At 39.9% G+C, this 26,102-nt stretch overlaps 1 protein-coding gene across 3 annotated transcripts in view; it reads right to left on the reverse strand.

The window, feature by feature from the left end:
• DNAH7 (dynein axonemal heavy chain 7) overlaps positions 1 to 19,830 on the reverse strand; it is a 340,785-nt gene extending 320,955 nt beyond the window's left edge. The window contains exons 1-3 of one of the 3 annotated variants that reach the window (XR_004176604.1): positions 19,468 to 19,830; positions 7,888 to 7,950; positions 606 to 668 (exon numbers count right to left, since the gene is read on the reverse strand). Coding sequence is in view for 2 of the 3 variants with exons in the window: in XM_009182666.4 (XP_009180930.4) it covers positions 606 to 668; positions 7,888 to 7,950; positions 19,468 to 19,482 (141 nt within the window). In the remaining variant the exon portion in view is untranslated. Of the gene's footprint in view, positions 1 to 605; positions 669 to 7,887; positions 7,951 to 18,919; positions 19,436 to 19,467 lie in introns of those variants that run through there. The other 2 variants (XM_009182666.4, XM_031651428.1) reach the window with 2 other exon arrangements.
• Positions 19,831 to 26,102: the final 6,272 nt, after the last annotated feature.

Genomic DNA, 26,102 nt, shown 5'->3' on the forward strand with positions numbered 1-26,102 from the left:
GTGTAACTTGGTGGCATTAAATTCCACATAATTACTAGACAATAAATTTTATTACATTAAAATCTAACTTGTACAGGGCTTTATCAACTGAAAATGCCTATTAACTGCCTCTTCCACAAGACAATGACACTTTATAGTCAAAATAATGAAAAAAGATTCCAAGATCTAAGAAATACTTTGTAGCACGGCATTTTTCTGCTGAAGGAGCCATCTCCTTGAAGATAATCAGATCAACTCAGCTCATTTTCAAACTCAGAAACTGAGGCTCAAGAGATAAGTGACTCCCCAAAGGGCACAGAGCCATCAGAGGCAAAGCTTTACCCCAAGCCCTTTTTTATTTACTCCAATGCTGATACTCCTCCTGCTAACCCATCTTGGCAAGTCGTTCATTCAGAATACTGAAATATTCTACACATAAAGGTAATTACAGCTTATGGTTACTTTACTAAGATAGTTATTTGTCCTAATATGCACACCTCATAGAATTTCTCCATCAGAAGAGAATCAAGTGGAGCAGGAATTCACTTACTTATTTTCAAGTTAGAAATCTAATAAACATTTTTTGAAGCACAAAAATTCAATGAGAATATATTTGGATAAGTTACCATAGACAGCTGTGGTAAAGCTCTTGCTGGTGCCTTGAACTTTTCTTTGCTGGCTGATTTCTCCTGTGTGAAAAATACGAGGGGAAAAAAGTGTTTACTCTGTTAGTGCTAAAATTGATTAACTAAACCAAATTTTACAGAAAGACTATTTAAAAAGTACGTATTATCCAACATATTCAAAGATATACTTTACTGCTTTTAAAATTCTCAGGTTTGTCTCAGAATTATTTTCATTAGAGCAAGAAAATAAAGGAAAATTATATTCAGCAATATTTATCAGAAAGCTTTAAAAAGTATGCAAAACCTTTTATGTATCACATCTTCTGAGAAGTTATCTGATCCTGGTTAGTGTCAAGGGCTTATACAACTTTACCTCTCCTCTCTATCACTAAAATATTTCTGTCCTTATTGACAGAACAAAATGGTCCACTTCCTAAGATGAATATGTGTTCAGGTTAATGCACCCTCCAATAGCCATAAATAACACTTGTGCTTTTTAGCATTAACTTTCAGAGAAAAGTGTTGCTATCTCTTTTGCAGCAGAGAAAAATTCTATGGTAGGAGTTTCATCTAGGTGAGAGGAAACATTTGTTGAGTTGAAAATGTCAATTTTGGGCAAGGTGTGGTGGCTCATGCCTATAATCCCAGCACTTTGGGAGGCCGAGGTGAGTGGATCACTTGAGGTCAGGAGTTCGAGACCAGTCTGGCCAACATGGTGAAACCCCGTCTCTACTAAAAATACAAAAATGAGCCAGTCGTGTAGGTGCACACCTGTAGTCCCAGCTACTTGAGAGGTTGAGGCAAGAGAATCACTTGAATCTGGGAGGCAGAGGTTGGAATAAACCAAGATTGTACCACCACACTCTAGCCTGGGCAACAGAGTGAGATCCTATCTCAAACAAAAAAAAAAAAAGAAAAGAAAAGAAAAGAAAAAAGAAAACAAAATGACAATTTTGATCCATAAAGCAGATAATATGAGTTGTGCTTTTGGCCAGTTGTCAATTTATTGCCTCTCAGCTCCAAATTTACCCTTTTCGCTCTCTTTTGTGAAATCTGACAGAACCCTAAACTGTTTCTCCTTTGATAACCAGCATAATATCATGAAGGGTACTAAAGGGTTACACAGTAAGAGGAAGAAGCTTTCTTCCTGGTTCCAGTGCTTTTTCTCATGGCTCCCATGGTGTGGCTGCCAGCAGTCAGCATCCTCATCCATAGGCACCTTCCCTGCCTGTGGTGCGAGGCTGACCCAGAGGCAGACACCTGCCAGCAAGTTTCACTGGCATCCTGGTGGGTGATGTGAAAGTTGTCAGGTTCAAAATGGAGTCACTGTGTCAAACCTGACAAAATGGAGCCAAAAAGATCACAAAGAGAGGGTTCTCATACACAATTTGCCTAAACAGAAGCTATCACAAGGACAGCTAGTAGCAGAAGGACAGCTAGCTGCATATACAAGAACAATTGCCTGATACACTGTCTCATAATCCCAATCCAAAACTGCAAGGGCCTAACTATCACTCCAAGATCACAAGTTCTACCTAGGAACTACTGACACTCACCAATCAAAACTCGCCAGCTCTTGTAAGTGTGCTTCCATGTAGGACAGGATGTGGAGCAGAGTATTCTAAGAACGTTTCAAAAAGAAAAAGGGTGGAAGCTAAGCCTTAAAGCACACCTGGATCTCCACAGAGAAGAACAGCAAAAAGCTTACCGAAGTCAGAGGGTGCATCAAGAATTGGAGTCTAAATGTCAATGGCAGGCTTTGAGGCTGCGTTAGAGTGGATGGGGAAGGTAATCCATTCCCTAACTCAACAACGGTTTACCAGCTCCTACCATGTGCTGGGCTCTACTTAAGATACTTAGTCTATAGTCGTGGAAAGGACTAAGTCCCTCCGCTTATGGAGTACACATTCTAGAGGAGGTACAGACAGTTATTTCCGAACAGATCCATAATGTAACCTCAGAAAGTAGTATGTACAATGAAGAATAATAAAACAGTGTGAAAGGATAGAGAGGGAAGGAGTGGAAAAGTGCTAGGTTAGAGGGAGTTGTGAGAGCCTCTCTGCAAAGGTTATGTTTGAGTAGGAACCTGAATGAAAGGTAAGAGAAGAACAAACTAGAGCTAGACAAGTGGGTGCTGTTATATTATGGAGGACATGGGTTTCGGGGCTTGACTGGCCAGGCTGGCAATAGAGAGCCATTGCAGTCTCCTTTTAGGGTGACCTTTAGTCTCAGTTTGCTGAAGACAGGCCCAGTTTACACCTTTAGTCTCAGTTTGCCCAAGCATAACTAGTAGAACTTTCACTCTCAATGGCATCTCAGTTTAGATGATAAATTATATTGCTATCCTGTTTATGATGCAGAGACATACAAAAGGCTATTTCATAAATGGTTCTGATGATAGGAACAGGATACATGAGAAGCAGGGGACTAGAGTCAGCAGTGAGGCTAGTTTAGCAGCTTTTTAAGAATGACACAGGCAACAGGAGACATGGGCCTGGATTTACAGAAAATGTTGGTAACAAAAGGTCGCCTCTACCTCTCTAAGGCATTGCTCTGATCATACTGCTCTCCTGTTCAGAAACATTTTCAAGCCCCTTATTGAAGTAGACACAACTCTTCTTGGTTTCCAAAGCCCTCCTCAATATACTCCAAACTATTTTCCAGCCTCTCTTAGCTACTGTGTAGCCATATGATTTGTGTGGCCAGTGAAATGTGAGCACAACAGGAAACACAGTTAAGAGCTAGAGGGACAGGCGGTTAAGAGCTGGTGTGCCTCCTCCACCACTATCTCACACCCATGGAGCCCACGTGTTCCCACTGGCACAGTTATAAGATGGAGCACTACCTGACCCCTGTCAGACTTCATGTGAGCAAGGCCTAATCTTTGTTGGGTTAAGTCTCTGAGATTTCGACTTCCATTTGTTTGGTCAGCTAGTATTACCCTATCAGAGCCACCAATAGGTTCCAAAATATCTCCTCATTAAAATCTAGCCCTTTCTTTAAGACCAAAATCGAAAAAGTTTACATTTCATTTCTTAACTCCAACTGTAAGTACTCTCCTTTGAAGATGCAGAGCATTCTTTGTTGTTTAAACTATTTTTGGTCAGACATGATGGCTCATGCCTGTAATCCTAGCTCTTTGGGAGGCAGAGGGGAGTGGATTGCTTGAGCTCAGGAGTTCAAGACAAGCCTGGGCAACATGGTGAAACCCCATCTCCACCAAAAAAGAGACACAAAAATAACCGGGATATGGTGGTGCACACCTGTGGTCCTGGTTACTCAGGAGGCTGAGGAGGGAGGATCGCTTGAGCACAGGAAGTGGAGGTTGCAGTGAGCCAAGAATGCACTACTGCACTCCAGCCTTGGCAACAGAGAGAGACCCTATCTTTAAATAAACAATATATATTCTGATATATGAATTATGTGTACACCTACCTCTACTGTTCTCCTAACCCCTCACCCCACCCCACCTCCGCCTACTAAATCAGTCTTATAGAGATGAGTTACATGGTTTGGCTGTGTCCCAACCCAAATCTCATCTTGAGTTATAGTTCCTATAATCCCTATGTGTCATGGGATGGACCTGGTGGGAGGTAATTGAATCATGGGGGCACTTTCCCCCATGCTAGTCTTGTGATAGTAAGTTCTCACAAGATCTGATGGTTTTATAATGGGCTTCCCCTTCTTGGCTCTCATTCTTCTCCCTCTTGTCTCCTGCCACCATGTGAAGAAGAAAGGTGCTTCCCCTTCCACCATGTTTGTAAATTTCCTGAGACCTCCCCAGCCATATGGAACTGTGAATCAACTAAAGCTCTTTTCTTCATAAATTACCCAGTCTCGGGTATTTCTTCATAGCAGCATGAGAAGGAACTAATACAATGGAAAAACTGACTTTAAAGTCATTTTAGCTTTATCTTAGAAAATTATAAAATGGTGAGGCTGGGCACAATGGCTCACAGCTGTAATCCCAGTACTTTTGGAAAGCCAAGGCAGGAGGATCACTTGAGCCCAGGGGCTCAAGACTAGCCTGGGCAACATGGTGAGACCCTGTCTCTACCAAAAATACAAAAATTAGCTGGGCGTGGTGACCCATGCCTGTGGTCCCAGCTACTGGTAAGGCTCACATAAGCCCAGGAGGTGGAGGCTACAGGGAGCCATGATCACACCACTGCACTCCAGCCTGGACAACACAGCAAGACCCTGTCTCAAAAAAAAATTACAAAATGGTTAACCATGCCCTAAGAAAAGGATAACTAAAGATAAAATAAAGGAAAGGAAAAGAAAGGAAAGAGTGCAATGAGAGCTTCAGACAGTACTTTCTGAAATACAAGCACCAGATTAGGGGACTGTTTCATACATATACAATGCTGTAACCCAAATGGTTCTGGTTTCTACAATTACCATTGGGCTACACAAAGCGAAGGGAAATATGAGCACAACATTTTCAAGCTAACAGGTGCAATAGGTGTTCTCAGAGTTGAAGCCTTCCCTTTGGGGAGAATGAGGGTGTGGCAAAGGCCTGAGAAGAATGCAGTTATAGATGACAGAGAGGAACGGCTCTGGGATGTCTAGTCCAAGTGCCTTGGAATTTTCACATCAGGGACAGAGGTAATCTGAATGACATCTATCGTACTGGAGTCACTACAAATATCCAAAACACCCTATGTAACCCAAGCCTCCTATACAACCACCCTATCACTGCCACCACCCTGACTTTTTAAGATCTCTGCATCGTCCATTCTGTTGCTGAGCTATTTCTCCAAGTCTCATCACCACTCTAGGTGAAGAAAGGTAGTGAGGACTTTGTTTCCTTCTTACATTGCAGTGCAGAATATGTATCTCATAGAACATTTTACAAATAGTGCTTCTCTAGCTAACCAAGACAAGGAGCCACACATGTGTCAGAAAATCATCTGGCAAATGATGCCTCACATCCTACTGGCCTCACCTTGGATTCCGGATATGGCTGCAGCAAAGAGTTCTGTACTAACTTCTCATACAAGAAAATATCTTTTGCAGCTGGGCACAGTGGCTCATGCCTGTAATCCCAGCACTTTGGGAGGCCGAGGGGGGCGGATTACCTGAGGTCAGGAGTTCGAGACCACCCTGGCCAACATAGTGAAACCCCGTCTCTACTAAAAATACAAAAATTAGCCAGGCGTGGTGGCATACGCCTATAATCCCAGCTACTCGAGAGACTGAGGTAGGAGAATTGCTTGAGCCCGGGAAGTGGAGGTTGCAGTGAGCCGAGATCATGCCACTGCACTCCAGCCTGGCCGAGAGAGTGAGACTCTGTCTGGGAAAAAAAAAAAAAAGAAAAAAGAAAATGTCTTTTCCGTTCTGCAGTGGGAATCCTCTATTGCTATAGTATGGGACTCTAGAAAGAGCCCACTCTGCTCACACACATGAGCAACCAGAGAGGATGGGAGTCAACATCCCCAGGAACAATCTTTCACCAATACAGGATGAAAGATGACAGATAAATGCTATTCCTTGACCCTCCTCAGGTGATCAATTCCAGGAAGCATTCTATAAGCTCAAAGGTCATGGCAGGACATACCAGTTGCCTACTGATAGCCCATGGTTGTATGGCTTTTCCTTCTTCCTAGTTTTACTCTCCTCAATCTCTTATTATAGCTTCTCAAATACACTACGTGCCCACAAGCCCTTGTTTCACATACCTCGTGCACAGGAAAATAGGCTAGGAAAACATGTAAGTCAGTGCTCTTTCATTTCCATCTGCCCTTTCATTGTCCAACTCTAATCTTGTTCCATAAAAGATTGAAGACTCATGGGAGGGATATGAATGAGGTGTGCAGAAAGGGTGAGAATCAGGTCACCAGATCACAGGGGCTGAGAGCCACCAGTGCCGGTTTCAACTACAGCGTTCACCTCTAGAAGCCTGAAGGTCTATAATGAAAATCACTCTACGTCTTAATTACTGCTGGAGAACTTATACCCACACTCTACGTCTTAATTACTGCTGGAGAACTTATACCCAGGAACAAACTTTAATATTCAAATAAAAATGTTTTAATGAATGAATGTTTTTAAATATCTCTTTAAAAATCTTGGCCGGGCGCGGTGGCTCAAGCCTGTAATCCCAGCACTTTGGGAGGCCGAGACGGGCGGATCACGAGGTCAGGAGATCGACACCATCCTGGTTAACATGGTGAAACCCCATCTCTACTAAAAAAAAAAAAATACAAAAAAACTAGCTGGGCGAGGTGGCGGGCGCCTGTAGTCCCAGCTACTCGGGAGGCTGAGGCAGGAGAATGGCGTAAACCCGGGAGGCGGAGCTTGCAGTGAGTTGAGATCCGGCCACTGCACTCCAGCCTGAGCAACAGAACAAGACTCCGTCTCAAAAAAAAACAAAAAAATCTAATTTCTTTAAAAGACATAAAACAAGGATACGGAAGGAAAATTACAAGAGCCAGTCAAATATGAGCACAATATAAGGTTTTAAATCAGCCAACAAAAGCATTTTAGACAATTACATGCCTTGCTGGCTAGAAGAGATTATTCAACTCAGCCACTGAATATTTACTCAGCATGTACATTTAAATTTAACACACCAAAAAAACTAATACCATTTTTTTCAATTTTAAAATTTGTCAAATTTTTTAAAAGAGAAAATATCTATTATTTCAGATTTACTTATAAACTAGAAACAAGATAAATACTTATTTGCAGAACTAAGAAAAAGCTTTGATTCTATTTTGTAGAAACTTTTGGTAATCTTGGTATTATCAATACAAATAGGTACACAATTAAAACATGTACTTTGAAATGTCCAAGATCATCCACTTAAAATTTTCATCCACGTTTTTTAATTTCAAAATATTAGGAATCATCTCTGCATAAAGCAGTCCAGATTCCATTACACAGTTTATGCTGCGCTCTTAAAATATGTTTCAAAACAAATAATATTTGAATTGAAACTCCACTTAAACTCAACTGTAGAAGTTATAATAGTTATAATAGTTTAACTCAACAGCATTAAGATCAACATACCTAGACAGCAAATTTTATTCTGTAAAATCTAACCTGTACCCAACCATTCTGTACATACTTGAAAATTACAACCTATAGTTATTTTATTGATATTATTCTTTCTAAGCTATGTACCTCATAGAATTTCTCCATCAGAAAAGAATCAAATGGAATTTAAAATTGTATAAAATTTAAAATCAGAAATTCAGTAACTTACTTTCAAGTTTGAAAAGTAGTAAACAAACATTATTATAAAAGAATAGAGTATGATGGTATATTGGTAAATTACCATAGACAGCTGTGGTAGAAATCTTACTGGTATCTTGGATTTTTCTTTGCTGGACGATTTATCCTGTATGAAAAACATGAAAAAACAAAACTGTTTACTCCATTAATGCTAAAATTGATTCACTCAACCAAATTTTACAGTGTTTATTATGAGCACACATCATCCAAAATATTCTAAAACATATTGTACAAATGGCATGATCTTGTATACAGAAAACGTTAAATGATTCATCAAAAAATATTAAAACTAGTCAATGAGTTCTTGTATCTAGCTAGGTTGCAGGACACAAGATCAATGCACAAAAGTCAAATGAATGTAGGATGTGCCAGGAGGGCAATGCATCCCAATTCCACAGGGAGAGGGCATGGAAGTTCTGCACCCAGGACCCTCCCAGGCCTCTCCGTATGTGTCTCTTCATGTGGTTTTTCCTGATGTATATCCCTTATAATAAAACAGTAATCATAAGTATTTTAAAAATCAATTGTATTTAATACAAAATTGAAATTAAGAGACGATTCCATTTACAATTGCAGGAAATGGAATAAAAGACTTAAGAATACATTTAACAAAAGAAGTGTAAGACCTATACAATGAAACCATAAAACATTATTGAAAATAATTAAAGTTCTTAATAAATAAAAGGACAACCCATGTTCATGGATTGGGAGACTAATACTGTTAAGATGCAATACACCCTGAAAATATTCTACAGATTGAACACAATCCCTATCAAAATCCCAGCTTCCTTTTTTGTAGAAATTAACACATTGATCATAAAATTAACATGGAAATGTATCAAGAATAATCAATCAATCTTGAAAAAGAGGAACAAATTTGGCAGACTCACACTTTCAGATTTTACAACTTACTACAAAACTACAGTAATAAAGACTGCATTGTTCTAGAATAAGGATAAACAGAAATCAAGGAAATAGGAGTTCAGAAATAAACCCAAACATTTATGGGCAATTGATTTTTCATGAGGGTTCCAAGACAATTTAATGGGGAATTGGGCATATCTTCTGGGAGTCTGTCTGAATCTAATTTATTCAAAACTTACTTGGCCCCACCTCCCTTCTCTATAACTAAAACTTCATTTTTTTCCTAGGATGGTCTACTTCCTAAGGTGAATATGTATTCTGGTTTTTCTCCCCCGGCAAGTTGCTGTAAGTAACATTTGAACCTCTTAACAGTAACCTTGAGAGAAAAGTGCTAACCTCCTTTGCAGTAGAGAATAATTCCATGGTAGAAGTTTCATCTAGGTGAGAGGAAGCATTTGTAGAAAATGACAATCTGATCTATAAAGCAGATAACATGAGTTGTGCTTCTGGCTCGTTGTCAATTTATTGCCTCTCAGCTCCAAATCTGCCTTTTTTGCCCTCCTTTGGGATATGTAACAGGACATTATAACATTTCTCCTTTGATAACCAGCATATTGTTATGGGTACCAAGAAGCACTGTAAGAGGAAGAGGTTTCTTTCTGATTCCAGTGTTTTTTCTCATAGCTCCCATGGTGTGGCTGCCAGCAGTCAGCATCCTTGTCAATCTATGGTGTGAGGCTGACTCAGAGGCAGACACCCTCCAGCAAGTTTCACCAGCATCCCGGTGGGCAGCTTTCTACAAGTTTCACTTACATCACAGAGGGAAGACTTCCTTTCAAACTTTCAGGATCCCAGCAGGTGGTTTTCACCTCCTAGCCCAGACCTGCATCTCCTCAGCAAATATTTTTTCCATCCACTGGGCCACAGTCACACTTTCTCCCACGAGGTCTTAAATCTAAAGGCTTTGGGAAAGGGATGGCTCTTCTCTTTGAGCAGAGAGTCTCTGCTCCCTTAACATTCTGGTTAATATTAAAACTATGTTTCTGGCAGGGTACAGTGGCTCATGCCTGTAATCCCAGCTCTTTGGGAGGCCAAGGTGGGCAGATCACGAGGTCAGGAGATCGAGATCATCCTGGCTAACACGGTGAAACCCCGTCTGTACTAAAAATACCCCCCAAAAAAAAAAATTAGCCGGGCATGGTGGCGGGCACCTGTAGTCCCAGCTACTCAGGAGGCTAAGCCAGGAGAACGGTGTGAACCTGGGAGGGGGAGCTTGCAGTGAGCCGAGATTGTGCCACTGCACTCCAGCCTAGGCGAAAGAGAGAGACTCCATCTCAAAACAAACAAACAAACAACAACAAAAACTATGTTTCCATTCAATAAAGAGAGATGGCTTGGAGCAGAGTATTCAAAAAAATACTTCACTCACGGTCTGTCCGTTATCCCCTAAACTCTCTTTTCCAAAATAATGAGGTTTATTTTCAATGTACATGTCCTCCATTCATAGATAATCTCTCTTTTCTCAGTCTAAAGATTTTCTGCTTATCTCTGGTGTTGTTTCCCCTATAAAAGCCGGGGTGGTATTTACTGTTATTTCTATTACTTGGCTTTTACTACATTTTTCACTACAACATCTTCCAAGTTTGTTCCTTGAGCACTCTCCCTTAGACCTAGATGGAGTGGCTGCTCCTTAGATCTGCTATTCCTCTCTTCTTTAGAGCTGTGCTGTCCTATGCACTAGATCCCTATAGCTACTGATCACTTGAAATGTGGCCCTTCTGAAGTGAGCTGTGTTGAAATGTAGATTATGAAGACTTACCACAAAAAAACAAAACATGCAAATTATTCCATTATATTAGTTTGCTAGGGCTCCCATAACAAAGTACACAGACTGGGTGACTTAACAGAAATATGTTTTCTCAAAGTTTGAGATCCAGGTGTGAACAGGGTTGGTGCTTTCTGAGGTCTCACTCTTTGTCAAGATGGCCATCTTTTCCCTATGTCTTCATATCATCTTCCCTCTGTCACGTCAAATTTCTTTTTTTATAAGGATACCAGTCATTTTGGATTAGAGCCTACCATCACCAGCTCAGTTTAACTTAATCATCTCTCTAAGGGCTCTATGTACAAATACAGTCATATTCTGACATACAGCAGGTAAAAATTTCAATGTATGAATTGGGGGGACACCATTTAACCCATAATACTCATTATTAATTATTTACATTGGTTATAGTACACTTTATATTTATTTCATTGAGTGCCAAGTGTTGTTCTAGGACATCTATATCTCATTTAATTTTCTTAAAAACTCTATAAAATAAGTAGTGTTGTACCACTTTTGTGCCTATTGTATAGATGAGGACTTCATTTATAATGTAGTCTCTGCTCTCACAAAATAAACATTCTGGTTAATATTAAAACTATGTTTCCATTCAATAAAGAGAGATAGCTTGGAGCAGAGTATTCAAAAAGTACTCCATTCACGGTCTGTCCATTATCTCCCAAACTCTCTTTTCCAAAGTAATGAGGTTTATTTTCAATGTACATGTCCTCCATTCATAGATAATCTCTCTTTTCTCTCTCAGTCTAAAGATTTTCTGCTTATCTCTGCTGTTGTTTCCCCTATAAAGGCGGAGGTGGTATTTACTTTTATTTCTATTACTTGGCCTTTAATACATTTTTTCACTCAACTACTAAAGGACATTGTTTTTGCAGCAGCAATTTGAAATTCTCTCTCTCTCTAATGTGCCTTTTGTTCTCTATTATTTTCACTTGTATGCAAACATGTTAAAATCCCATCTGAAAAAGTATCAGCCTTAATCCTATATTCCCTCTAGCAATTGCCCGATTTTTCTGCTCCCAAATTCTCCAGAATGTTCTCCAGTGAAGTATTTAATCCTTGCACACCACTCTCATCAAGAGGTCTGATTACCTCCACAATGCCAAGTCCTGTGGTAAATTCTCAGGCCTCACTTTACTCAATCTTTTAACAGTATTTTGACACAGTTGATCACTGTCTCCTTCTTGAATACTGTCTTCACTCAATTTCCAGAACGATTATATTTTTTATGCTCTAACTTCCTAATGAACACTTTTAAATTTTTCATTGCCAATTCCTTCTCATTTTTTTAAGTTCATTTTTTAATTTACAAATAAAAATTCTATACATTTATGGTGTACAATGTGGTGTTTTGATATACATATAAATCATAGAATGGCTAAATCAAGCTAATTAACATGTGCATTACCTCACATACTTACTTTTTGTGGTATGAGCACTTAAAATCTACTCTAATAGCATTTTCAAGGATATATTTTTATGAAGTCTAGTCATCATGATGTATAATAGACCTCTCGATCTTATTTCTCCTGTTCCTTCTCATGTTCTGATCTTCGTGTGATAGACGTCCCTCAGTCCTCAGGTATGTTTCCTTTCTAATTGACCCGATCCAGTCCAAATATTTTAAATATTATCCATATACTGGAATCTCCCAAATTTATCTCCCCAGGATTAACCTTTATCCTGAGGTCCCCATTCCTATATTTGATTTTTGCTATCTCCACTCAGAGGTCAAATAGACACCTCTAACTTAACGTGTCCAAAATATTGCTTGATCAATAAATTCCCACAAACCCTACCAGAACTTCCCCATATTTTATTAAACTCAGTAAATGGTATCACTATTAACACCATTATTTAAGCTAAAATCCCTGGTACCATCCTTCATTCCTCCCTTTTTCTCATATCATACATTTAATTCATTAGCAAACCCTCTGAGCTTTACCTACAATATATATCCTGGATCTAACATCTCACAATATCCATTATTATTATAAGCATGGTCTAAGGAACTGGAAAGAAAGCAGAGAGTGGAAAGAGAGATCAGGTGGAGAAAAAGAAAGAATGGAGGATGAAGAAGGAAAGGACAAAGAATCTTGATTATATCATGTGTCTGTTACATACCTGAATCTATTCTGATGTCCATTCTCTTAGACTTTCCAGTTCAGCAAACCAAAAAGAAAAATCTGTTTTATTTTTTGGAGTTTGAGTTCCACTGTACTTACTTGCAATAAAAAAAAAAGCTTCTACTCTTAGTCATCATCTCAATGACTTAAAAATATACATGTGACTAAATCTACCTAACAGCCTAGTCTCTCAGTTGCTTAACCTCCTCATCTGTAACCTTGTCTTCCGCTTCATCTCTGCCAACCACTTTCATGGCAACCCCTCTAGGATCTTATCATTAAATATGGAAGCTCTTGTGAAATCTTGATTTTAAAACATTCTTTTCTCTGATCACCACATCCTTTGCTCCCAGCAAGTATGATCTGACGCCCTCCTATATTTCTTTGTTTTGATTGAGACCTCTAATATCAAAGCTCCTTCTCAGTATCTATCTCCCTCTTATCTTCTCTTCCTCCTTGCCCAGTTTAGATTCTACAGTCCATAGTCACAACTACACCCTATCAAATACCCTCAACTCCCTCTGGTACATACTTAACTAAACCATAATCCCATTGGAATTCAACTACTTACCTTCTCTATGCTTGTAGCCAAGTAGGTATATATTGCTCGAGGAAAATCACATCTCCAGTCCCACCGGATTCACTTTGAGTGCATGATTACTAATCTCTGACATTCAAAACTTTTGAGATTTTCTAATAAATTTGGTGTCCTAAGTTTTGTAATGACCTATCTCCAGAGTTTTTCACACATCATCATTTTAATACTTGAGAATGCCTCCATCTCCCTGTAACTAAGTCTACAGACCTACTTACAATCACACCTTTATTGTTCTTCTATCCTTCATCTACAAGCAGTTGGGGACACCATCGCACCTACGATCACAGACCAATCCCTCCATCTCCTTTCACTTTATTGAAGACAGTGCTTTTCTGATAATCCCTTCTTCCTTGAATTAGCAATGCCTCCCTTTATACTACAGAACTCCCATCAACATTCAAATAAAGAATGTTCATTTTTATTTTTGTTTTTATGTTACATTTAATCAGCATCTGCTGTTAATGGCAGCATGGTTTAGTTTTTGTTTTTTGTTTGTTTGACACAGAGTCTCATTCTGTCTCCCAGGCTGGAATGCAGTGGCGCAATCTCGGCTCACTGCCATCTCCACCACCTGGGTTCAAGCCATTCTCCTGCCTCAGCCTCCCGAGCAGCTAGGATTACAGGTGTGTGCCACCACACCAGCTAACTTTTGTATTTTGAGTAGAGATGGGGTTTCGCTATGTTGGCCAGGCTGGTCTCGAACTGCTGACCTCAGGTGATCCGCCTGCTTCAGCCTCCCAAAGTGCTGGGATTACAGGCATGAGTCACTGCACCTGACCAGTTTGGTTCTTTTTAGACACTTTCCTCCTAGGATCTACAGTTTGCTTCTATTATCCACTACAGAAGGCCTGTGCTGATACTGCGATTGGATCGTTAATTCTTGCCATCATGTGACCAGCTGCCACTAGAACTGCAGAATGTTTCTAACTAGTTCAACATATTGGGTATCAGGGAGCGGCTTCCTCTGACTCCCAGGTTGTAGGAATTTCTTAATTCTGGAGATGTTGCTGATTCCTGTTTAAAATGCCTTCAGCAGAGGGAAGTCAGAAAGAACAGAAGCATTGAGTTCTTCTACCATTAAAACAGCTTCTAACAGTTGTATGTCTGCCCAATTGAATTTGTTGCCAACGAGAAGATCCTCTCCATGTTCTTTCAAAATATTTTCAAAGATGGCTGAGTACCGGGTTTTAGCTTTCTTCATGACTGAGCAAGGTTCTCCTCTTTTTCCTCAGTGGGCCAGTGCCATCATCATCATCAGGTCCAGGGTGCCCTCAGCAAACATGTTCATCCCGATTCTCTCCTTCAGGTCCTTCCCACAGACATTGTACTTAGCAGCAAGGTAGCTGAGGATGGCTGTAGTCAGTGTCAGCATCATTCCATCAATTTCAACCAAAGGCACTTGGCCAAAAAGCAGGTGTCTATCCTTCTGCAACTTTTCATATTATTATCTTGTTTCAATAAATTCTTCTTCAAACTCTATTCCAGCTGCAGCCAGCAGCCAGAGGACTGACTCCATCCTGCCCCTGACACCAAAGTAGTAGAGCTTGGGTTTGGCTGCCATGACTCCTGGCTCAGGGTTTTCTGTTCAGCTATCTGGAAGCTCCAAGAATGTTTATTTTTAAAAAGAAAAGAGGCTGGGTGCGGTGGCTCATGCCTGTAATCGCAGCACTTTGGGACGCTGAGGCAGGCGGATCATAAGGTCAGTAGTTTGAGACCAGCCTGGTCAATATGATGAAACCCCATCTCTACTAAAAATACAAAACTTAGCTGAGCATAGTGGCGGGCACCTGTAGTCCCAGCTACTCAAGAGGCTGAGGCAGGAGAACGGCGTGAACCCAGGAGGTGGAGGATGCAGTGAGCCAAGATCACACCACTGCACTCCAGCCTGGGTGACAGAGCGAGATTCCATCTCTAAATAAATAAATAAATAAATAAATATAAATAAAAAGAAAAGGAAAACCTTCTTTGATTGTGCTTTCCGCTCCAATTATCACCCAATTAATTTATCTGTTTCCTGTACCAAGATTGTGCACACTATCTATATTTACTCACGTCTCATTCTCTTTAAAATTAGGAAATATTTCAAACATACAGAAAATATCATGAACACTTGTGTATCTTCAACCCAATTCTTTGCCATCCTGGAATTTTGTGTTTATCATTCCTAAGCAAATTTTTACTACACTTATTACTACATATGATTGTCAAACAACCTAAGATTGTTACTGCATGTTTTTAATTTTATATAAATGCCATCACACACAATTTGTATCCTTCTGCAACATGCTATTTTTTAATATTGTTTTTGAAATTTATCCCCATTAATACATGTTTCTCAATGATTTTCACAGCTGTATAGTATTCTGTGAGCATAGTACAATGTATCCATTCCATTCCCTAGCGAATGAACATTTAACTTATTTCCAATGTTTCTCTATTACAAAAGATGTCTCAGCGAACTCGTTGGGCATGTATTTTAGTATAAACACACACAATTCTTAGGCATGTATCTCATATATACACACATATATGTGTGTGTATATATAACATAAATATATATGTGCATCTCTGTTTTTGTCCCATTAATTCCATTGGTTTATTATCTGTAAAAAAAACCCAATTATTATATTGCCTAACTTACTATGATTCCTGATAGGTCTTGAAATCTGTAGGGCAATTCCCTCCACTTTACTGTTCTTAAAAATTATCATGAACAATCTTGACCTTTTCCTACCATGTGAAATTTAGGATCTACATTGCATAAACTTTTTAGGACAATGACAGGAACACAATGAATACTGAGTCTTCTCTCTTTTGAGCACAATATATTTTTTTACTTATTCAGATTCTGGGAGCATATCCTTCAGAAACATTTTGTAGTAGTCTTCATAAGGGTGTCATATGTCTTTTCTAGATTTATTCTTAGGTATAAATATTTTAAATGAAAAATTCATCTTAGGACCTCAACAACTGTTAATCCAACTGATTTATGGACAGGGAACTGTCTATGAAGATTGCATCCATTTATAATAATATCTGTGATGGTTGTACTCTGCCTCAGATCAAGTCTTTACCCTCTTCTTCCTGCTCTGTGCCTGGGAGGTTGAATTCTACAGATGGACATCATCTGTGCCCTCAGTTCTCTGACTTCTGATAGGGATTAACCAGAAAAGTCACCAGGAGGAGACTGAAGAGCAGGAGGACAGAAAGTTTAGGATATTTGTTTCCCAGTCTTTCCTATTCTCTGTAGTTCTGATAGTGGCTGAATTCTTCCAGACCTCAGCTCCTGTCAGGAAGCTACCATTCAAAGTATCTAGCACTCATCAGGGTCTGAGAATAATGTTCAGTTTCAATGACCAATCAGGCCTAACCATGGTAATGGCATCCTACGGTCCTACTGCTGTTAATCCTTGAGTGTCTCTTTATCCCTCGTGGTCCCCTTAACCTTACCGACACCTCTACAAATGGTCTTTTTATAATCGTTCTTCAGTTAAGTCCTTTTGAGTATGCCATCTGTCTTCTGTTAGGATTCTGACTAATATAATTTTACATTCTAAACTTAAAATTGCTAAAGAGTCTAGGTCTTCCTTAAATAGTTCGGCTTTGCATTTTGTTTTTACTTCGCTGATTTTCACCTACTTGACTACTGGAAGAGATGTCATAAACCTGGTATAGCTCAAATATTAACTATCCTGATCAAATGACTAGAATCTATAAATGTGTCTGGTTAAATCAACAAAAACCTCTCAAAATTTAGTAGTACTGATTTAAATATAGTTGTCAATTGTCGCATGTTTGAGTTGTGGTTGTTAAAGTTATCACCATGCTGTTGGTCTCATATCCAACTTTTTTCATTCTTTCCCCTTTTTAAGCAATGACACTTTAAAACATGATGAAGGAAAACGGAATGAGCATGACATCGTATAAACACAAATTACTTGATTCCATAACTAGAAAAAGTGCTGGGGTAGAAAAAGACCGACAGCTTTTTCCTCTTTTCTGCCCACAGTCTGTAGTATATCTGTGGGGAGCTTCCTGGTCTTTGGATATTTGTGCTTTTAAACCTCTGAAAGTTTTTCAACTGATACTAAAAATGCCTTTTAAAGTTTTAACTCATTTTAAAAATGAAATGAGCAATTGCAAAAGATTTATATTTCTTCTAAATACCTAATTTAAGAGAAAAGCCCAGACTGCTATTCCTGAAAAATTCCATGTCACTCTCAACCTTCCACTAATGAGATGAATATGTTAAAATCTCCTTCAGCAAATACGATTTTACCACCTGCTCACTTTCTCAAACTGAATGAATATACAAGTAAATGTCACATAAAAAATGGCATTTCCAAAAGTTTAATCCATTCTGTTTGTTTTAGGTTAAGATATAAAAACTTTCATCCTTCCAAAGGAAAACTATACTCTAAATTAGCATAAATGAAAGTCTCAAGATTAGTTTTTAAATTACAAATCAACCAAAACAGTGATAGAGGGCCCTCTGCTGTTCAAAAACAGTAAGTGGAAAATGGAAATCATGTCCATTCTTTTAAGATCCCGCTGCCTCTTCAGTAAATCACAACCTTTCAGGAGGGGGAGTGAGAGACTAGGGTGTCATTTCCCAACACTACTTTTATAAAGATGAAGTAAAATTTAGAACTTAACGGCTGATTGGTTTTTAGTGGATATTTTTTAGTTGTAGATGGGTAAGTTAGGGGAATTGTGAAAAATAGCCATTGAGAAATACCATTGGAAATGTGATAGAAGTGTATTTTAAACTCTAACAACGTAGGATATGGTTCAAGATCTGACCAAAGACTAAATTTGGGCAAGAAGCAAAGAAGCTGCTCAATATATAATAATGGTGACGATAACAAATGTTATTAAATCTGATCACATTAATATCACATAGAAAAAAATTACTAGTAAGATGTATTAAACAATTGCTCAGTGTTTTTGGTTACTTGTATCTGAATTCTTTGTTTTTTCTTGCTCATTTACTCTTTTATTATTAATACCAATACTAATTATACTTTAGCATATGAACCAAAGTGTCCATTTCTCAGTTCTTAAGTTACACTTATTTTTTTAAAAAAAGGCTCAAACCAAATTTTCTTGGGCATTTCAGGTATTAATTACTTATTTGATTAATTAACCAATTAGGATCTTCACATAATTCTGTGAGTAATGTACAACTCAACGGATAGGAGACTAAATCCGTCTTAATACCGTTTCCACAGTAAATTCTAACACTACCGAAAAAAGCATTATAAAGCAATTAAAAAGAAATAATTATAGTTTAATATTGTTTAAAAGCTAAATGAAATTTGCAGGCTTAAAAACAACTGTTTTTCTTCCACGAGGTTTATAGGGTCTTTTTCCTTATTCATCACTACGTAGAAAGCTAGGGTTGTTTTCTAGTTAGCCAGAATAATGCCCACGCTTAACATCTTCTCATGCTGTGCTGATATTAAGACAATTGACCATCGTTCTGCCTTTCTTTCTGTTAGTTGCTCTTAAGTCAATAAAGAAAGAATTCTTAGAAGAAAAAGGAGAGAAAGAGAAAAAAGAGAAAGAAAAGCAGCTACTGCAAAATATATATTTTATCACATACTATGGAATATCATCTTAAGAAGTGCCATTTGTCACTTACCAAGGCCTTTCATGTATAGTATAATACTGTTATGGTATGGGATGGTCTCTTATTTGAAATTGACAACAACCTCAGAAAGAAGAAAAGTTGTTCTGGTGTCTGGTGTTTCCCCCGCTCTGCGTAAGAGGTGGGAGAATCAAGGTTTAGAAAGACTAGGAGATTTGCCCAAAGTCACACGGCTAGGAATTGGCTTCGATTCCCACCCTAGAACCCAAACCCGTGGCAACTCCTCGCATAGCCGCCTCTCACCCAAGCACACCTCTATTAGCATTCTGGGGGTGCTCTGGGCTGTGGCTCCCCCTGCTGGCGCGCCACTGGGCTGCTAGGTTTGGTTGTTATGACGACCAAGGGCGAATAGCTGGGAAAGGAACGTATAAGGGCATTCGCGGAAAGCGCTCAGAAACCCAGGCCATAAGTGGAGTGAAGGAAGCTGTACACCGCGGAGTCACAGCTGGGGAGTTTGGTGGGCAGGACGGGCTTCCACCACTTCTGAAACGCCTGGGAAGCGTCGCGGCGGCGGCGAGCCTGGCAAAGAGCAGCCCTCTCACCTGCTCACTGCTCATGGCTGTGAGGACGCGCTGGCCTCACCGGCGCTTCTGGGTCGCTCCTGCCGCAGCACCCCCTAGAACGATAGAGGCTGCACGCCAGGACCTGCCGACGGTCTCAGCTCCCTCTGCGCCAGGGCCGTCTAGCGTCCCGGCAGCCTTTGTTGCTAAGCAACAGGCCCGCGCAGGTTCCATTTCCGGTTATCTGTTGCTTCTGGGGCTGGACCCGGAAGCCGAAGCGCGCTCCCGCAAGAGGAGCTTTCCGGGGCGCCCCTGCTAGGGTGGTGAGGTCTAAGGTGTGCGTTGAACAACCAAGGACACTGGGTGGGTCCCTCCAATATCCTCTGATTACTGAAGTAGATCCTCACACTTCCGCACCCTCCTTCTAACTGAGCTGGGTGCCCGGACCGCTGCCTTAACCCCTCAGAGGTCTCGGAGAAACACCGGAATGAAATGATTACAAATTTCATTGCTAATGTGGGCGAGTGGAATAATGCGAACAAAGCATGCAAAGGCAGGAGCCAGTAAACACCTTTCATCATTCATGTGCTTCCAACCCCTGTGCTGTTGACTCTTCTCACTCTCTAGAAAACTATCCTTTGGAAGAATACCAGTAAAGGAAACTTTCAACAAGTCTTGAAACCAACATTCACAGATGGTTTACTACATGAAAAGTGGTGTGCTAAGCCCAGATGTGACCAAGACATAATTCTTTAGCCACAGGCTAGGGGGGTGTCCAAGCAAGCACTTAGCATGTAGTGGAGACGGTGCTAGGAATGGCAGTCCTCAGGGAGAACATAAAGCACCAGCTATTTTTCTCACGGAGGGTATGGAAGGGATGTGGAAGCTGAAATGTGAAGGAAGAAGAAATGCCAGGCGAAGAATGCCAGGCAAAAAGCAGGTCACATACGAAGACCTGAGACAAGAGAGCATAGCTATTGGAAGTAGTGAAAATGGTTCTGAAAGGTTGACGGAGTAGCTTTGGGTAAAGGGGATTGGAGCCAGTCTAGAGATGAAGCTGAGGTGATAAGCAGGTGGTATATCTTAAAGGACCCTATAAAAGGGCAGGAGTTTGGATGTCAAAAGCAACTGACCTCCACTGAAAAGTTTTATGCTAAGAAATGGCAGAATTCCATCCTGAAATTAACGAGGAACCTCAAGTGGTCATAAATAGCCAAAACAATCTTGAAATTGAAGAATAAAGTTGGAGTACTCACACTTCTTTTTTTTTTTTTTTTTTTGAAACGGAGTCTTGCTCTGTCGCTTGGGCTGGAGTGCAGTGGCGGGATCTCAGCTCACTGCAAGCTCCGCCTCCCAGGTTTACGCCATTCTCCTGCCTCAGCCTCCCGAGTAGCTGGGACTATAGGCGCCCGCCACCTCGCCCAGCTAGTTTTTTGCATTTTTTAGTAGAGACGGGGTTTCACCGTGTTAGCCAGGATAGTCTCGATCTCCTGACCTCCTGATCTGCCCCTCTCGGCCTCCCAAAGTGCTGGGATTACAGGCTTGAGCCACCGCGCCCGGCCTCACACTTCTTGATTTCAGAACTTACTACAAAACTATAGTGACCTTAACAATTTATTTTCAACAAATGATGTTGGGAAAACTAAATGTCCATATGCGGAAAAAATGCAGTTGGACCTTTACCTAAAATCATTCTATACAAAATTATCTCAAAATTGATCAAAGATGTAACTGTAAGGTCTTAAACTATAAAACTCTTAGAAGAAAACTTAGAAGAACCGCTTCACGACACTGGATTTGGCAGTGATTTCTTGGACATGACACCAAAACGACAAAGAAAAAATAGACAATCCGGTTGCATCAGAATAAAAAACCTTTGTGCATCAAAGAATACTCTCATCAGTAAAAAGACAGTCCACACAGGCCGGGTGCGGTGGCTCACGCCTGCAATCCCAGCACTTTGGAAGGCCAAGGCGGGTGGATCACGAAGTCAGGAGATCGAGACCATTCTGCCTAACACGGTGAAACCCCATCTCTACTAAAAATACAACAACAACAACAACAACAAAATAGCCAGGCGCGGTGGCGGGCACCTGTAGTGCCAGCTACTCAGGAGGCTGAGGCAGGAGAATGGCATGAACCCGGGAGGGAGAGGTTGCAGTGAGCTGAGATCGTGCACTGCATTCCAGCCTGGGCAATAGAGTGAGACTCCATCTCCAAAAAAAAAAAAAAATCCACAGAATGGAAGCAAATATTTGCAAATCTGATGAAGGATTAATGTACAGAATATTAACAAGTGTTAATGAGGATGTAGAGAAATTGGAACTCTTGTGCACCACTGCTGAGAATGTAAAATGGTGCAGCTGGTATGGAAAATAGTATGGCAGTTCCTCCAAAAATTAAAATAGAAATACCTTATGATCCAACAATTCCACTTCTGGTACAAATCCAAAGAAGTGAAAGCTGGGACACAAACATATATATATGCTCATATTTATAGCAGCATTATTCACAATAGTCAAAAGGTGAAGCAACCCAAATGTCCTTTGATAGACAAATGCATAAACAAAATGTAGCATATACATTCAGCCTTTTAAAAAGGAAGGAAATTCTGACACATTGCCACATCTCTACATCTGCTACAACATAGATAAAACTTGAAGACATTATGACAACTGAAATTGGCCAGTCACAAAATAAAAAAAATACGGTATGATTCCACTCATCTGAGATAGGTAGAGTAACCAAATGTATATAGAAAGAAATTAGAATGGTGGTTGCCAGGGACTGGAAGAGGGAGGGCCAAGAAAGGGAATGAGGGAATTAATGTTTAATGGGTACAGAGTTTCAATTATGCAAGATGAAAAAAAAATTTGAAGATGAATGGTGGTGATGGTTGTACCACAATGTGAATGGACTTCATGCTGCTGAATCGTACACTTGACAATGATTAGAATGGTAAATTTTATGCTATATATGTTTTACCATAATTTTAGAAATTTGTTATAAATATCCTTAAAATAAGAGGAGGAAAACTGAAGCCAAAAATAAAGAAGGAAAAATGACAGGAACATATTCCCATTTTACAGAAACCACCCTAATTTCAGCATGGTAGAAGGATAGGAGGTAGGTGGGACTGGCAGTAACAGAGAGACCTGTTAGAAGACTATTACAAGAGTACAGTGAGGGATGAGGATGGCTGGAATTGAGCCAATGACAGTAGGAATGGAGCAGATACATTCAAGAGATATGCGGGAGATGACTTCATTAAGTAGTAGATGTTTAAAGTAAAAGTAGGTTGAGGATCATTTTACTGCTTTGGATACCTGAATGGATGGTGGTATTATTCACTGAGTAAAAAAAAGGAGAAGAATAAACAGGCTTTACAGAGAAAGTGATGAGTCCAGCATTGGGCACGTTGAGTGTGAGATAGCTATAGGACATGGAAGTGTGTATATGGCTGGTAGACATTGCACGTATTGGTCAGAGCTCAGAAGATAATTCCTGGGCTAAGGACATGGATCTGAAGCTAACATATAAATGACATCTGAATCCATGAGCATACATGAAATGGTTTGAGGAGTGTGTAGGGACAGAACAGCAAGGAACCTAGTAAAGAAAAAACTAAAACCTAAACACTAACAATCTTTATGAACTGGATAGAGGGGGATCCTGCAAAGAAAACTGAGAAAAAGTTAGCTAGAGATAACAGGGAACTCAGAGTATAGAATCATAGAAACCAAGAAAAACAATATTTCAGGAAAAAGAATATAGAGAACAGTATCAAAAGCTTCTGACAATATGTAATCTAAGGATTTAAAGGTATCCATTGGATAGAGTGCCAAATAAGTCATTGGTGAATGTGGCAAAGGAGTTTCAGTACAATGCAGTGGGAGGATTTGGGGCCAGATTCCAGAGGCTGAAGAGTGAAAGGAGGGAGACCACCAGAATAGACAATCTTCAGAAAGTTTAGGTTATGAACAAGAGAGAGAGACTGGGGACTAAAAGGATTCAGGGAGAGAGGCACTATATTTTTTCAAATAGGAAAGTTTTGTTTGTGTTTAAATGCAAATAGGAAGGGAGAAGATGAAGACAGAGAAAAAAGTAAAAAGAGATAGGATTAATTTCAGACGGAGAGATCTTGTAAGAACACCTTGTAAAAGGAAGGAGGAGGAAGGATGAGTGGAAATATGGGTGTTTAAAGCTTGCTTGTGTATAGTTGGGGACATCCCTCCCCCCCCAAAAAAAAATGAATTTTATTTTCTCTGTGGTATAGAAAGCAAAATCACCTTCCAAGAATGAAAGGAAAGGTAGGAGGCAGGGGATGGTCAAAAATTTGAGGAGGAAGAAGTTTCAATAACTATGTGGCAGAAATGGAGAGAGAACAAAAGTGATTAAATAGAGGAAAAGCTCAGCTGAAATTGAAGCCTCTGAATCAGCGCCAGCGACAATCCACTTGGCTCTGCACCCCTTTCCAAAGGTCTTCAACACACCAGACTTAGGTTCAGAGAAGACAAACACACAGTGTCTTTCCCAGGCTGGTATAACAGGAGGACAGAGCAAGAGAATGAAGAAGCTGATAAGAGTGAAGTTGAAATAAAAAATCACAGAAACTAAAATAATGAGTAGAGGAAGAAAGGACTGTTAAATACGGAGAAAGGGAATGGGATGGAGAGGGTCTCAGAGAGGGTGACATAGTGGGAGAAACTAACTCTCAAAACACAAAGTGAAGGAGTGAGGGTATTGTCTCTGTGATTTCAGAAGTGGAGCAATTCCAGGTGTTGAGAATGTCCCCAGTGTGCCCACACAAGTGGGGACTGAAGTGAAGGACTTTGCCATGGAAGGTCAAGGAACTAAGTTCCTCAAGCTATGGCTGTTCCCATGGATGCTGAAGTAGCAGAGTGGAGGGGAGAACTGTGAGCCAATGTCTTCAACAAATGAAGCTGAGTCAAGGAGAGGAGATGCTATGAGCCTAAGATTCGTAGGAATTCATAGTGGAAAACAGAAGATAAATGTTGCAGACCCCATCTCCCAAATTTGAAAGAATGGAAAAGCCTACACAGAAACAGGCTCGAGGGAGAGACAAATTTCATTAAAGACCTGGAGATAAGAATAGAGTTCTGAAAATGGGTTGAAGCCCTAGTTTTGTTTCATAGCCTAAGGGTACAGTGATAAGATTTGAAAGCCAGTACAGTACTAGGGGGTTCAGAAGCAAAAAGCACTTAGAAAGAGTACAAGAAAAAAACAAGATTGCCTCAAGGGTTTATTCTATAGGCAATAACCAACAGATATAAAGGTGTACTAGGTTTAGCGGCTGCCAACCTGATGCCAAAAGAACTAGTCCCAGCAGTTCCCAGATGTTTAGAAGGAGTTTCAGATTCTTGGCAAAAGTTCAAGGTTAACTGGATTGCTTCATGGAGGGTCATAGTCCACATGAGCAGGCCAGGAGACATTGAGGGATTCACAGCAGCAGCACGAGACAGAGATGAGCCTAAACATTAGTCATCCACCTTCCACTCTTTACCATCTGCCAGCTTTCCTTCTTCAATCCTCTATCTCACTGTCCATTCACTTCAATCTCAAAAGCCATCGTTGAAATATACAAACATCAGGCTCTTCCGACTTGCTACATTGCCTCCGCTAGGCCGCCGTATATAGCTCCCCTGGAGTCAACCTCTGATTTGCAGAATCCTGTTTCTAAATTTGTCTTTGGGTGAGTATCTTGCCAGAATTATGGAAGGAAAGTACTTTTTTAAAAATTGGCAAGGACAATTCCTTTGTATTTGTCAGTTATCGTGATCCCTGTCAAGCAAGAAGAATGTGGCTCTCAGGACTGAGTTCTTAGAGTAATTCTCACAATAATCAGTAATGTCACCAATTCTACTGAGTGCTGAGATGGGAGAACTAAGCAAACTAATCTCTGCCACCACTGTTCAGGTTAAGACCAGCTCAAAATCCTGACAAGAATCAATCTAGTTCTCAAAATGTTCTGAATGAAGTTTTTGTTTAGACATGTTGGACCACTGTAGCTCACAAATTATAAAAAGGAAATTTATCAGCCTTGTTATTTGTCTCTTGAAAGATCCTCTTTTGCACTTAGTGCTTGATTTGGGTAAAGCTGTCTGTATGCTTTTGGTTTACTAATCTATAAATATGGAAGCCCTTTTTAAAAGAAGGTATCTGGGGACTAAAACTGGTTCCTCCATTTAACCAAATGTGAAAGATCAAATAAAGAAAAGAAATTGACTTGCTGATATTTCGGTTCCCTGAGCTTGAACTTCAGTTACATTTACGATCTTGTGTTTTCTCTCATGGTTTGGATGTTTTTTGCTAAAATGATTTTATTAGACATGAACCAAATGTTTGCTTAGGAATTTTATACCCAAACTTGTGCTGATTCTAAGGGAATTTTTTACAAGACTATGTTTTATTTTCCTTTAAAATATATTATGTAAGCTTATGCAGCTGCTGAGTTCTGACTTTTTATGTTGTTATTTGTTACTACTTATTTTTTTTACCTCCTAGTTTTGAAACTGTAGCATGTGTGGAAGGAAGCAAGGAGTACTGGAGCTTATTTTCCATCCTCCTTTGAGGCAGTGTGGCAGCTTTTTTGTTACCTTAGGATGGAGTATAAGGTTGGGAAAATCAAATGTACAACTTAAAAGAGTCCAGAATCT

This window comes from Papio anubis, chromosome 10 (assembly GCF_008728515.1).
Source record: "Papio anubis isolate 15944 chromosome 10, Panubis1.0, whole genome shotgun sequence".
Taxonomy (NCBI): domain Eukaryota; kingdom Metazoa; phylum Chordata; class Mammalia; order Primates; family Cercopithecidae; genus Papio; species Papio anubis.